Source organism: Mirounga leonina, unplaced genomic scaffold (assembly GCF_011800145.1).
Source record: "Mirounga leonina isolate KUSES-001 unplaced genomic scaffold, KU_Mleo_1.0 Mir_375, whole genome shotgun sequence".
NCBI lineage: Eukaryota > Metazoa > Chordata > Mammalia > Carnivora > Phocidae > Mirounga > Mirounga leonina.
This window is the reverse complement of record NW_023270717.1, coordinates 436609-451305: the sequence shown is the minus strand read 5'-3', so window position 1 is coordinate 451305 and position 14697 is coordinate 436609. Positions and strand designations below refer to the sequence as shown.

The following is a 14697-nucleotide window of genomic DNA, read 5'->3' as shown; positions in this document are numbered from 1 at the left end:
GACCCACACAGACGCAGGCCGGGCCGGCCGTGGGAGCAGGTGCGCAGGCCACATACCAGCCCGTGGCCGCCACACTGGATCTCGCCGTGGAAGGGCTTGTAGAAGGTGTCGCGGCCCGCCTCCCGGGTGCTAGTGTAGCAGGCACTGCGGCTGGCCTCCATCTTGGCATGGACCTCGTCCAGCGGGAACAGGCAGAGGCCCGCACGGGGCCCCCCACCGCCCCGGCCATCCCTGCTGAAGACGGCGTACAGCACCCTGCTGGTACTGAGCACAGCCAGAGAGGCCGCCAAGCAGGTGCCAAAGGCAGGGGCCTGGGGGTCACTGGGGTCAAGGCACTCCAGGTCCATCTCCAGGTAGGAGTAATAGAAGGGGTCTTGCTTGCACATGCGAGCCAGGAGCGTGCGGTTACGGGGCGGGTGCTTGTCCTGCTGGTTGAAGACGAAGAAAACGTAGAGGCCATCCTCAAAGGCAGCCACGAACTGCTGCGTGTTGGTGGACAGGTATCCGGCCTTGTAGGTGGCGTGGTCCGTGTAGGCCTCGAAGGCCTCCCTGCCCTCGGCCCGGTCCAGCAGGCGGGTACTCACGATGATGCCGTTGTCGTGGGGCCCATTGCCTTTGCCCACGAACAGAACCCTTTCACCACCAGGGCTCGTGGCGCTCACCAGCCCCACCGTGGTCACACTCTCATCATTGCTGGCCACAAAGGACTTCTCGCCGCTACCGTCCTCATAGAAGAGGCGGGTGGAGATGTTGCTCAGAGCACGCAGGGCACAGATGCCCTTGAAGAGGCTGCCGCACTCGACGAGGCGCTTCCCGGGCGGGTCGAGCAGCAGGAGCTGGTTGGTGTTGTCGGTGAGCACAGCCTCGTGGCACTGGCTCTGTTCAATGGGCGGCGTGCACTTCTTATTGTCCCGGGCCGGGCCCGTGACCGCCTGCTGCCCCAGCTGCAGGTCAGGAGTCAGCTGGTAGAGCACATTCACGGCCCCCACGTACACCACGCCCGATGCCTCGTCCACAACCAGGTGGTTCAGCTCGGTGTCGCTGCGGAAGATGTCCAGCTTTCGGGGCCGCAGGCCTGCACCTGCGCCCGCCAGGCCCAGGAGGGTCAGGGCCCAGAGTGGCAGAGCCATCGCCCCCGGCACCCTGTGGGAAGAAAGAAGGGTCAGGGGAGTCCCCGCTTGGAGGAGCCCCCCATGCAGAGGAAGCACCCCCTCCAGGGCCTCTCCAGACCCTGCCCAAAAAACGAGAACACAGGCCAGCGAGGGTCAGGGCCGTGCAGGATACACCTGGAATGCCCGCCCCCCTGTCGTCCTCCTCTCCAAGGAGACTGACTCCCAGCCCTTCTCAAGAAGCTCAACCTATAACCCAACCTACTGACCAGGGTCAAAGCACCTGCAGGCCCACCTCCAAGGCAGTGGAGCGCCTCCTCTACACAGTCTCCCAGGTACTCACGCAGGTGTCCTCCCCACACCTTGTGACCACAGGGCTCCATAAGCCCCAGAGCACAAGCCCCGGCTGACAGGGGACAGGCCCTGGACATGCAAACCGCACACCTGTTGCTCATCTGACTCTCTGCACATGGTGCATTCTCCCAAGAGACACAGAGAAAACCAGTGGAAAGGAGGAACCAACGGTGTGGATTAGGGAAGGTGCACACACTTTTTTTTTTTTAAAGTAATCTCTACATCCAACATGGGGCTTAACTCAACCCCGAGATCAAGAGTTGCACACTCTTCTGCCACGTGCCCCCAGCACACATTTATTTATATTTGCCCACCAGAGCCACTCGGACCTCAGCTCAGCCCTGCCTCCCCACCTACCTCCCCCTGGTGAACCAGCAGAGGAACCCACAACAGTCCGTCCACCCTGCCTATGCGCTCCCCACGGCGGACACTCAGGTGTAGGCACACAGGAAGCAGGACCCTGGGAGGAATTTCCAGAATCCACCAGCTCTCCGAGAGGGGGAGAGCCTGGAGTCTACAGTGAGTGTGCTGCCTGCAGGGCTGGGGCGGGCCGAGCCGCTGTGCAGGTGTCTGTCTGGGCACGTTCCTGCACATACGCAGGCCCACGCATGTGTCCATGTGTACAAGGGATGAGCTGCTAAAGCCAGGGTGAGACAAAGTGTCCCCAGATGAGAGGACCAGAGCGTATGTGGTTCTCCCTCCCCAACTCAGGGACACAGGGATCTCGGGAAACTCAGGCAGGGCCATTCTGTCTCTAGGCCTCTTCCATCTTGGGGCTGTCCCAAACCTCCCACCTTGGGTGACCTGCTCTGTCTTGGTCAGAAACCCCTGTACAATCCTCTGCTGGCACCCCAAAGTGCCCTCTCCAGATGCGTGCATGAGCGCTCACCCTTGCATCCACTGTAATCTGCCTGCGTCTGGCATGACATTTAGGGCAGACCTGCATTACCCTATGCCTGAGTGGGGCCAGACCGGATGGCAGAAGGGAATGAAGGGCCCAGGCCCTGGCCTCCCAGACTTCCTAGTGCAGCCCACACTGCCCTTGGAGAGGAGCTGGTTCATCCACCTCCCTGGATAGGCTCTTATTCCCCCGAGAAACAATCTCTTTTCTACTACCCCGTCCACATCCTGACTTGCCCCGTGTCCTGTCCATCTCTTCCAGGAAGGCAGAAAAGCATCTGAGGAGACATTTCTTTGGAGCACTGGCTTTGGGCAAAGCTGTGTTTACTGGAACGAATTGGCTTTTTCTCATGGAACCTGTGATTCTTCCATCAAGCCGGCTTCCTTCTTTTTTTTTTTTTTTTAAGATTTTATTTATTTGCGAGACAGAATGAGAGACAGAGCACATGAGAGGGAGGAGGGTCAGAGGGAGAAGCAGACGCCCCGCCGAGCAGGGAGCCCGATGCGGGACTCGATCCCGGGACTCCAGGATCATGACCTGAGCCGAAGGCAGTCGCTTAACCGACTGAGCCACCCAGGCGCCCAAGCCGGCTTCCTTCTTTGCTCGGGCCCCAGGCTGTGGCTGTTCGCCATCCCCCCGCATCCCTCTGTTCCGAGTATCCACAACCTTCCTCAAACCTCTCGAGGAAGTATAACCAAGAAGCAACCAACTGACAAAGCCCTCTCTACCTCAGAATCACTGCAGGGCCCCTGCTGCCCCTGCAGGGAACCCCCACCTTGTACTGGAGTGCAGAGTTCTTGCCTGGCCCCTGGTGACCTCACATGCCCTCCTCGCCAACCACTGGAAAAGGGGCTACCCACAGGTTACCTGGAGCATGTCCAGAAGGGGAGACAGCAGGGACCTGGTAAGGAGACCCTGGCTGCCTGGGGCAGAAGGCTGGGCAGTACCAGGGTGAAGTGAAGGTGGCCCAAGGCAGGGTGGTAGGAGGAGAGCCAGGGTGACCCCTGATAGGGGAGATGGTCACGGCTTTAGTCAGAGATAGAAAGATTTCATAAGCCCTTCAGGGCATCCCACTGAACGGTAGGGGTTCCTACCTCTGCAGACCCCTCTCTGGGAGAGAGGCGAGCACAGTCTGGGAGATCCCCAGCGCGGAGCCGGGCTGTCCCTGACTCTGAGACTGCGCAGAACCAGGCGCACCAGGCCCTGGCCGCCCTGGCCGCTTGGGTGCCCGCGGGTACAGTCCCTCCCCCCCCCCCCCCCCCCCCCCCGTCCCTCCCGGGGAAGGAAAGCACCCAAAGACCCGCCCCCTCGCCCTCCCCCCGCCCTTAGCGCAGTGTCAGGGCCCAAAGTCCACTCTGCGTCGCCGCCTAGGGCAAAGGGGGTGGGGACGTGGGCCTCCCGGCCCCTCGGCCTCCTGCCCAGGCTGGCCCTCCCCCACCCGGCCGCGCTCACCCGGGTCCCCGCGTCACCGCCACGACCCGGGCCCCTGTCGGCTCCCACCGGCCTGCTGGAGCTCGGAATGAATGGAATGTTCCCGGGGCCCAGGGAGGGAGTGCAGGCGGGCGGGGACGGGGCGCGGGGGCGGGGCCAGAGTCCAGGCCACCCCGGGAGCAGTTAGCAGTGGTCGGCAGTGGCCTGGGCAGCGGTCGGTGGTCGGGTGGATCGCCCCACGTGGACCCAAGGAGCCCAGGGCTCCTCTGCTGGTCTGTAAGCGGGGCCAGGACCCAAAGACATAGCTGACCAAGTGGGGGAACTCTTGGGGCACTCCTGTTCTGAAAAAGCTTGTTCTGGACCCTCCCTCAGCCTCGTCCTCTGCCCCAGGGCCCCCCAGGTCTTACACCGTAACTGCTCAAACTTCTGGGTATGTCATCAGGGAGAGCTGGACCAGATCCTGCCACAGGCGTTAAAGCTGATCCAGATACCGTGCTGTTCACCACCCACACTCCTGCCCCAGGACCCCTCTGGGTGGTGGGCAGAGTGAGGCTTAAAGCCCAGTGTCCAAACTCACCCCCCACCCAGGCTGAGCCCAAGTCATCCAGGGTGGCAGGAGAGACTTGGGTCACACTCCAGAGGCAGCAGCTCCCCCCACCCCACTTCCTGGATAAACAAAGCCTCAGGTGACCTGCCTGGGCAGGTCCCGGAGCAAAGGGTGACCCACCTGACCGGGGAGCTCAAGCCACCGTGCGGGAGGCGCCAGGCACAGCCAGCAAAGCTTCCTGCCGCTGGCGTTCCTGGCGTTCCTGGAACGGGCGCTTCCTGTTTTGAAGGCAGCCCCAGGACCCCTGGCTCACCGGGGCTGGCGGGGATTTCCTTAAGGGCATCAGACGGCCTTCTTCCTGGCTGAAGTCCGGAGGTGCACTTCCAAAAAGCTGCACAAACTCCGGCCTGTTGCTGGCCCAGAAAATGTCTGGACAGGCACTCCTCCCCCAAGCCCAAATTCCCAGTCCTCGTTCCAGAATCCAGCTCTCCTGCCAGGCTCACTGTAGAGCCCACCCTCCCAAGGAAAGCTTGGTCTCAGAGAACTGGGGGCAGGGGGTGGGGGCACTGGCTGGGAGTGGCCCCCATGGGCAGGACATATTTTTTTTTTAGATTTATTTATTTGAGAGAGCAAGAGAGCACACACACACTTGGGGGGTGGGCAGAGGGAGAGGGAGAATCTCAAGCTGACTCTGCACTAAGCACAGAGCCTGACATAGGGCTCAATCTCACGACCCTGAGATCATGACCTGAGCCGAAATCAAGTCGGAGGCTTCATCAACTGAGCCACCCAGGCGTCCCAGGGCACTTGGGTCTGTGCACACTGGGCCCAGCCAGACCAGAGCCTCAAGGTCACCACCCACAGCCAGTGGAAGGCTCTAGCCTCACTGTGTGGCCGTAGCCCCCCACTGCCTTCCCCAGGTGGGGCCCGGCCTCCACTCACCGAGGCTCCAGTCGTCCAGCTCAGTCTCTGCTCTGGGCCCGCATCAAGATTCTCTAGGAAGCAAAGGAGCAACAGTGGTCTGACCACAAGCCTGGCCTGCCTCCCCCATCTCCTCTGCTCCATATGGGGGGGGGGGGCAGCAACTCAAGAGATCTCATCTGGCCTTTGCCACCTGGAGCAGGAAACCCCCAACCTCCTCTGCCTCCTCCACCCTGCTCCCAACACAGCCCTTCCCTCAGACACCAGCCTCCAGGTCCCTTGGCCCAGCACCGCAAGCACACACACCCACTTGGTCTGTCCAGAATACAAGCCTGACACATCCCTCTCTCTGCTCAAAAAGGCCCGGGGAAAAACAGGGCGAGGAACAGCTCCCTTTCATTATTAAGTCTGTTGGTACCAGCTACCTTTTTAAAAGTAGCTACATATATTTGATTAAAGTATAAATTGCTTTCTGAAAAATAAGCATACCCCGGACCCCCAAATTCTACTTACTAGCTGTGTGACCTTGGGCAAGTTACTTCTCTTTGCCTCACTTCCCCATCTGTAAAATGGAGATAGTCCTAGTGAACTCCCCCCAGGAGTCTGTAAGGACTACATGATTCATTCAGGAAAGCCTCCAGAGAGCCTGTTACACTGTAGCACTCAGTAAAGCTTGCTCTTGTACCCTATCATCTTCCATAAATATCCATGTACATCCACGGGGGAGACCTGTCCAAGGATACTTCTTGGCATGGTTTATCATGATGAAAATGTAGCAACTACCCAGCATCCAACCAGAGCTCCCCCCCCCCTCCAAAAAAACCCAACCAGGCCCACACGGGGGAGGTCTGTGCTGAGTTCCACGGAGCCTAGACATGTCAGGGGCTGCCATGGTACAGGAGCCCATGTGTCTCCATGGGCGTGTATGTGGACATCAATTTAATTGCTGAGAAGTTCTAGAAGCTTTCTTTCAAACTGAAAATGGTAGTAAAGCCTGGGGGCAGGGAAGAGGGGACTGGGATAGCAAAATAACTTCATTTACCAATTTTTGAAAAAATGTTACAGGGATATATTCACATATTGTCTAAATAAAAAGGGGTATATACCTAATGATAATGATTGCCTCCCCCTAGCCCACCCCCTCCAGCTCCACTCTGCTTTAGGATATGGCTTTCTGGACCCAATCATCTTTCCTGGCCAATGCCAGCCCCTCCCACATCCAAGGTTCAGCCACTCCTGCTCCCCCCTTTGGCTCCCAGACCGGTTGCCCCCCACCCTCACCACTGTGCCTCCAACACCTCCTCCACAAGGCCCAGGCCCTTGCCCACCCCCATCCCACAGAGTCCTGTGCGGCACACTCTAACATACATTCCTGGAGAGCAAACCCGGGCAGAACCTATGGCAGATCCAAGGAGACCAGCTGGGGCAAGGAGGGCAGGGCAGTGAATGCAGCCTGTGTGAAAGGGGCAAAGGGCCACTCCACAGGCAAATTCAGGGGGCAAACCACTGGGCGTCAGTATGATGCAGTCTCTTGAGAAAGCAGGGGCTGGCCTGGCCTGGAGGCTGTGGCCGTCACAGGTGGAAACTGCGCTGGGGTCCACAGCACATGGACTGAACAGTTCATGCAGACCTCCCACCTGAAGGGACAGCATGCCGGCCTCTGTGTGCCTCTCTGCCTGATGCCTCAACCTCCTCCATCTAGCCTCTGAACTTCACCCTGAGGTGAAGTTCACCCTGAGGACTCAGGCATGCCCTGAGGGCCTGCCTGAGTCCTCAGCCCCCAGACAGGGGTGTGTGTGTGTGTGTGTGTGTGTCTGCTCTGAACTTCAACCCGGGGCATGCCTAGGAATCCCCAGCCCCCAGGCAGGGTGGTGTGTTTCTGTCTGGGGCAGGCAAATCCAAGAGAGGCTGGCCTCTTCCAAGGGACACCTTCTTCCTGAGCCTACACACACTCATCCACCCAGCCCCCACAGGCACACAACCCCCTCCAGGGACCTATCCTGATTGACCCTGCTGGGTCCTACTCTCAGACCCTCCCAGAGGCAGCCCACTGATTTCTTCTTCCAACATCAGGCTCCTCCAGCCAAAACTTCCTGCAGAATGAAACCTGGACCTCTCCCTTCCTCAGCCACCAAGTCCTGGGGCCTTTCCTAACTCAAGGATGCCTCTCTCAGGGCGCCTGGGTGGCTCAGTCGTTAAGTGTCTGCCTTCGGCTCAGGTCGTGATCCCAGGGTCCTGGGATCGAGTCCCACATCGGGTTCCCTCCTCAGCGGAAGCCTGCTCTCCCTCTCCCACTCCCAGGGCTTGTGTTCCTGCTCTCGCTATCTCTGTCTCTGTCAAATAAATAAATAAAATCTTTCAAAAAAAAAAGGATGCCTCTCTCAACCACCCAATCCTGCTGGGGCCCCAGCTTCTCTCAGCTAGTCCATCCCTCCCCCAACAGCCAGGCTTTCTTGCCTCAGGAAGGCCACTCTCCTGTGCAACCACAGGCCACTGAGGCCATGGCTAGTCTCTCACAGACACACACACCCAACACCGCCACACGGAAGAGCCTCAAGGGCACAACTCTGGAGCCAGACTTTTGTCTTTTGTTTTGGTTTAAAATATTTTATTTTTAAGTTACCTCTACACCCAGCCTGGGGCTCGAACTCACAACCCTGAGATCAGGAGTCACACACTCCACCGACTGAGCCAGCCAGGCACCCCTGGAGCCAGACTTCTGGATTCAAACGCCAGCTCTCTGTCAATTTCTATCTTGGTGATGTGGGTTATTTACAAAGCTACACCGTGCCTCAGTTTCCCCATGTAAAATGGGGGTAATCACAAAATCGATCTCAGTGAACTGCCATGAAGTGTAAGCAAATCCATGTGTCGAAGTGCTTTGGCTGTGCCTACAGTGGGGGTGGTACTCTGGGTGACTCTGATGTCTCTGCTTTGCTCTCCCCCACACCTTGCCCAGAAAACTACCCATCCCTCAGAATCTCGAGATACCCACCCTGACCTGGCCCTGTAGGATGGTCACTCATCCTCCGCGGTCTACAGCCTTCACTGACAGGCCTGCCACGAGCACATCTGAACACAGGAGCTGGCTGATGGGCACCTGCGGGCCTGAGCCCAGTGAACCAGGAAGCTGATGGCATCACAAATGGAGGGGCTGAACACACAGGTGCCCCTGCGGCTGATCCCCAAGCCTCACACATGGCGCTATTCCCTGCCCCAGTCAGAGCATGGATGGGAGGCAGGTCTCTCCCCCACACCTCCTCCTGAGCAGGAAGCAGTAAGAGTCTCTTGCCAGATGGGTCCCTGTGGTTCCCCGCAGGTTCTGTCTTCCTCTAAGTCACGGGCAACCGGCCCCTTGCATGGGCAGGTTCTGCACCCCCCACCCCCAAAAAGGTCAACAGAAGGCCCCTAAACAGGAAGGGCAGAGTCCTCACTCCACACCGGGCTCCAGAGCTGGGGCCTGTCAGTTTCCCCCTCCACAGCCCCCAGCCCCACCTGAGGGAAGGCTCTGTCTGGGGTGCCGGCCAAAGTCCAGGCCACTGTTCTCTAGTCAACACAGACTGAGCCATTTCTTAACGCTGAAATCAAAACAATACACAGCACCTAGGCCTGGTGGAGGTGGGGTCCAGCTTGGGGGCTGTCCCTAGCCAGGCCAGCCGACCTGTGGGCTCCGGAAAGGAACCTGGATGGGGCTGGGATAGGACAAGGGGGACAGAAGAGGCGCCCAGAGACCAAGATGAGGACTCAGGCACAGGCAGACACAGAGAAAGGGAGGTTTGGGGGGGGGGGGCGGTTCAAGGCCAGGTGGGGACAGATACAGCCCACTGCCCCCCCAACCGTGGGGGGTGTCCTGGCACCGTGTGGAGGTGCCAGGAACCCCCAGTCGGGCGGGGAGCCAGCCTCCGGGCGGCAAAGCGCCACGTGAGAAGCCAGGGAGTCGCCCCTCCCCCGCCAGGCAGCTGGCAGCCAGGGGACCAGGCCTCAACTCTCCCGACGAAAATGCAAATCTGCAATTAGTGGGGAGCGTTAAACAAATCAGAGGAAACAAAACAGGCCGAAACGCCGGCGATTTTGCCGGCAAATCCGAGCCTCGGCTGTTTTCCAAACAAGCGCGAGGGAGGGGCGTGGATGGGGTGGGGGGGTGGGGGAGTACCTGCCCGGGAGGGGTGGGCGCCCAGCGCGCCCCCCCCCCGCCCCGGGACGTCCGGGGTCCTGCGGGCCCAGCCCCGCCCGCCGGGTGCCCCGGGTCAGAGGTCGGCTGGAGGGTGGGGGGATGGGGAACCGCCCTGGCCGCGTCCCCGCCGGGCTCCCCGGAGCGCGCGGCACGGTCACCTGGGAACGGCCCCGCGTCCCGCGCGCGCCCTCGGAGGGAGCACGTGCGCGGCGCTCGAGCCTCACCCGGGACCCCAGGACGCGCCGGCGGGTCGGACAATGACGGCGGCGGGCGTCACGTGGGCAAGGGGAGCCGCCGCCGCGGAGCGCTCACCTGGTGTCTGGCTCAGCCCAGCGCACGACCGGCCATTACCTGCCTTAGTCCTCCTGGCCCGGTGGGTCAGTCCCAGGGCTCGGCCTCCTCCTTCGCTGCCGGCCCGTCCCCCACCACCTTGGCCCCAGCAGCAGCCTGCATGAATGACCCCGACCAGGGCGAAGGCTGAACTCTCCCAGCACAAGCACCTAGGGCAGGGGTGGGGCGTGGTGGGGCGGGGCGGGGCTCTAGGGACACATTGACGTCGTAGCCTGAGACTTGCGTCAGCGCCACCAGAGCCTCCCAACAGGACCCCCTCTCCACCAGCAAGGGCTCCTGGGGCCAGGTTCCTCCTACCTGCCTAGACTGCGGGCCGACTGTCCATCCCCAGCCTGGGGTGGGGGGAGTGCCCAGCCTCCTGAAGTCTGGACTCTGGGTCTCAGCCTGAAGTCACCCGTAGCTGGTGGCAGTGAGGAGGTCACAGGCTCAAGACCCAAGGCTAAGGAGCATGTGCCCAGGGAAACCCCAGCCCGTTCTGCTCCCATCCCCCTCCCACCAGCCTCCCACTCAGGCTTCTGATGCTTCTTCCCCCTGAGAGCATCCAGGTGACCTCTCAGCAACTCTGTCTGAGGCCTGAGGACACTGTGACCAGGGTTATCTGCATCCAGCCCTCGCCCTCGGGTGTCTCACGAGCTTGCTCATCAAAGCCTGGGTGTGTGTGCTCCAGCCCCCTCCCTGTCTGTCCGTCGTGGCTGTCCATGCACACTGGGATCCCGTGCCGTCGGCAAGCGGGCAGCTCTCCCGTCCCACTCACTGCAGCCTAACACTGTGTCCAGGTGGCTCAGAAAAACCCGAGAACACAGTTTCAGTAAATGATACTCTGTGGACCCTGCCTGCAGGCAGTAGTCCCCAACCTCCTTGGCCTCCCAGGCCCTTGGGCCAGAGGTGGGATTTGTTAGGTTCTGATGCCTCCCTCCTGAGTCCCAGCCACCATGTCCCATCTGGACATGCTTAGGCCCTTCTGGGGTCGCCCCAGGTCCCTCCTCTGCACAGCAGTCCTTGGATCAAAACATTCCACAGCTCAACACTCTCTACTGAAGGCCCTGTGCTCCCCGGGGAAGGCCAGGCTGGGGCCCGCTGACCCGTCCCATCTGCTCGGCCCAGAGCCCCTGACAGCTTCCTGTGTGCACCAAACTGCGGTGTGCTGGGGACCCGGGAACGGTCTCCTCCCCTGGCTCGCACAGTGGCCTCAGTCAGTAGAACAGCCGGCACGATGGGCCTGGCCTGTAGGCACGTGTGGACATCCTCCTGAGATAACCTCAGCAGTGGGTAGCCTATGGTCAGACTGAGACAGAAAGAGGGGGCGAGAGATGGGGAGGGGCCAGATTAAAGGCTGGGGCCGGTGGGGGGTCGGACACTGCGGGGCGTCCAGAGCACAGATGAGGTCTCCAGCCACCACCCAGGTAAGAGGAGCAGTTCAGACAGCTGTGCAGACACAGAGGGGCTCCATGTGAGTAGCCCCCACACCCGACCTGGAAGAGGCTGAGGGCAGTCCTACAGGCATTTGGGCCTCAATGACAGGCAGGAGCCACTGGTCCCGAGGTTTGGCCTCCCGGCCTGCCTGTCTGCCCCGCCTTTGAGCTGCTCCCACTCATCTCCCCTCTGCAGGCCCACCTTCCAGCTGACTGGATGCTGCAGCCCAGGGCAGCCTGCAGCTGGCCCAGGACCAGCCCCCACCCAGAGCCCCCTTCGTGGGCCATGTGCAGGAGGCAGGAGTGGGCGTGGGGGGCGGACGGGTGAGGGCCTGAGCAAGTGAGGAGCAAGCAAGGCCTATAATCTCCCCATCAGTCTGTCAGCGCCTCGGCGGTCACCCCAGCCCCGCCTCCTCGATCACTACCGAACCCCACAATTAGCCTGGGGCGCTGTGCCAAGCCAGCAAACCAGCCACCGCTCACACACGTGACCACACATGGGCAGGCACATACATCTGTGATGCCAATGAAGGACCCGCCAACAGGGCTCCTTCCACAACACCCAGCGAGTGTCCCCGGGACAAACAGCCCACGGAAGTTCCTCAGACTCAGGCTCTTGGGCCGTGAGGGGCTGTGTGTGGGAGGAGTCTTGGGGGGCCCCAGCACTGGCGTAGCCCAGGCTGCCCAGAGGGGCCAAGAGGGCTGGCAGAGCTGTGCAGGCCTGGAGTTGGTCTGGAGGGTGGGACCCTGTGCGGGAAGGGCGGGGGCAGGGCCATCTACGCAGGTGCAGGGAAAGGCTCCAGGCTGCCGCCTGCCATTCAAGTGTCCTGTCTAGGCAAGGTTGGGGGTCTGGCAAGGTGCACTGTGCTTGGGGTGGTGGGCAGGGTCTGGGGGCCAGGCCAAAGGTGGGGCAGCAGGCAGAACCCCACAATAGCAAATAGTCAGGGTTTGGGGAGGGCAGAGGGACTAGGAGTCCCCAGTAAGGAAATGCCCCAGCTCAGAGCGAGGTGGGGTGGTGTGACATGATGCAGGTGCTGGGGAGGCAACAAGCTGGGCTGGACGGCTCAGGGAGGAGGTGGGGGCTGGCCTCCCCAGGACGCACCCAGGAAGGAGGCCCAGCTGCCTGCGGCCAAGCCCAGCCCCTCCGGCTCAGCAAGATGCTGAGCCTGTGCTCAGACCAGGGGCCACCTCCAGGAAGCACCGCTGGCCCAGCCCCCTTCCTTCTCCCTGGCCTTCAATCCCCAATCCTGACACCCTCTCCTGGTTCCTGAGGTCCCTCTGGGTGGCTCCCAAATCAGTCCTGATGCCAAGAGGGGGATGAGGAGGCCAGCCCTCAAGTCTCCTGGCCCCTGTGGGGAGCATCTCCAAGAGGAGGGCAGATGGACCATGCTGGATCCCTTCCCACCCACCACCCAGCCTCACTCACCCCTGCCACCTTGCTCTGCTTGACTTAAACGGCTTCTCCTACTTGCTAGGCAGGAGAGGGCTTGCCACCTTCTCCACAGAAGGCCTCACCCCAAGCACTGGCCTATGCCCTGGCACTCCTGGAATGGGGGTGGGGGTCTAGAATCCACCTCTCTGTAGCTGGGCCCCCATCCCACCCAGGTCACCCCACCAAGCTGCCACCCCACGGCCTCTGAGGCTGCTGCACCCCCAGACAGAACCATGCCGCCTGATCTATCGGGGCTGCTCCCAGGCCCCTGCCGGGCACTCCTCCTCCCAGCACGAGGGCCCAGCTGAGAAGAGCACCCTCTGTCCCCGTCCCCCACGCTGCCTGCCGGGGCCTCTCGAGATGGCCTCTGCCTCCAGCAGCCAGCTTGGGGCCCAGTGGTGTGCTGGGAGGGGGTCCATGGCACCCCTGCAAGGCCCCATCCAACGCATGGCCCATGGCCCGCAAAGGGGGCATGCTGGCTCAGGGTACAAGACCAGAGCAGAGGGCCGGCCAGAATGGCCTTGGGGGCAGACGCTCCTGCCCGGATGATCTGTGGATACAGGTGGCATCCTGAAAGACTACCATCAAACCTTTTTCTCTTTCTCGCTTTTCCTGAAAAGGGGGCCCAGCTGGGGCAGCGTTGGGCACAGAGATCTGAGCTCCCCAGTGGGCCTCTCCATCCCGAGCCTCACATGGGAACTGCTGGCCAGCTGTGCCAGAGGTGCCGGGGGCACGGCCCCAGGGGTCTGGTCTCTGTACCAGAAAGTGACCTGTCCAGGGCAGGGCTGATGGCAGAGCTGAGGTCAGAATGCAGGCTGCACCCAAAAGGCTTCCCTCTTCCTCCCCGTGGCCCTGGGGCCAGGAGTCACCTAGCACGATGACGGGGGACTACCAGGCTTCAGAAGTCGTGCCTCTCAGGGGCTGAGGACGTGGGTGTGGACCCCGAGCCCGGCCCTGTCTGCAGATGCCCCCGGTCCCAGCTGGGGGTGAGACCCGCACAGAGATACCAAGCACTGGGGCAGACTAGCGCCAGCCACAGTGGGAAGTGGCAGTGAGAGGCCCAGTCTGTGTGTGTGGAAGGGGGGCTGAGATGTGGGAAGGTGGGGTGGGGAGACCACAGAGAGAGACGAAGTGGGAAAGAGAAGCTCAGCTCTGGGCCCAGGCCAGCCCTGCAAGTGTCCCTGTGACCAGCCTGATCGCCATCCATGGCTACACCAGGCTCCCTCTAGGGGACTGGGTCCAGTCACTGTCACGAGTTTGTGAATCAACCACAGAGCAGAGGAACGAAGACCCACTCAGGTGGCCCTGCGAGCAGAACAGCAAAGGGCCAGCCCAGCCCTTCAAATGCTCTGCCGGAGGTGACCCACTGAGGCAGGGTGAGCTGTATGCTGGCCTGACCCAGGGCTGGCCAGGCCAGGGCAGCTGAGAGGACCAAGGTCCTCCTAGCCTTGAGGCAGAGGGAACTAGGAGCCTGTCAGGAGATGTGAAACCACGGAGGGGAAGGGTGTGTAGGGACCACAGGAGAAAAGAGAAGCTCCGAGGCTCCCCCTGGAGCTGCCCCCACCCCACCAGCCAATTACAGGCCCCTGATCCCGCCCGTCAGCCTGTAATTTGAGTCCAAAGACAATTAGCTACAGGCTGGCCCCACCCCACCCCACAGCCCCACCCCAAACACAAACACCCACTAGGCTCTGGAGGAGGGACTCTGCCCAGCCCCCACCCTCAGCGAGGGCCTAGCCCCCAGGGAGCCCCCAGGGAAGCGGGTTGACCTCAGAAGTTATGGCCAGGGGCCCACCAAAGCCCCGCCAACTGGCCAGACCTGGGCTTGCGTTCTGGCAGGTCTGACCTGCTCACCTCCTCCCCCAGCCTTACCCAGACCCGAACCTGTGTCCAAGGCAGGCAGGCTCTGGACACAGGAGTCTCCTCCACAGGGAAGAAAAGCTTATTCACCCACCAATGAGGCCTCCTGCCGGGCACCTGTTGCGGCAGCAGGGACTGAGGCAACTCACAGCAAGACAGCCCCCGGAGGCAGAGGGCATGGCTCCTGCGTGTGGCCCCGCCCAGA

At 61.4% G+C, this 14697-nt stretch overlaps 1 protein-coding gene across 7 annotated transcripts in view; it reads right to left on the bottom strand.

Annotated features, from left to right (window-relative positions):
* PLXNB2 (plexin B2) overlaps positions 1–14697 on the bottom strand; it is a 30076-nt gene that overhangs the window by 12666 nt on the left and 2713 nt on the right. For 4 of the 7 annotated variants that reach the window (XM_034986020.1, XM_034986025.1, XM_034986027.1 and 1 more), the window contains exons 2-3: positions 5285–5337; positions 57–1143 (exon numbers count right to left, since the gene is read on the bottom strand). In XM_034986020.1, coding sequence (XP_034841911.1) covers positions 57–1130 — 1074 coding nt within the window. In that variant the 5' untranslated portion in view covers positions 1131–1143; positions 5285–5337. Of the gene's footprint in view, positions 1–56; positions 1144–4522; positions 4705–5284; positions 5338–9749; positions 9819–14697 lie in introns of those variants that run through there. The other 3 variants (XM_034986022.1, XM_034986021.1, XM_034986023.1) reach the window with 3 other exon arrangements.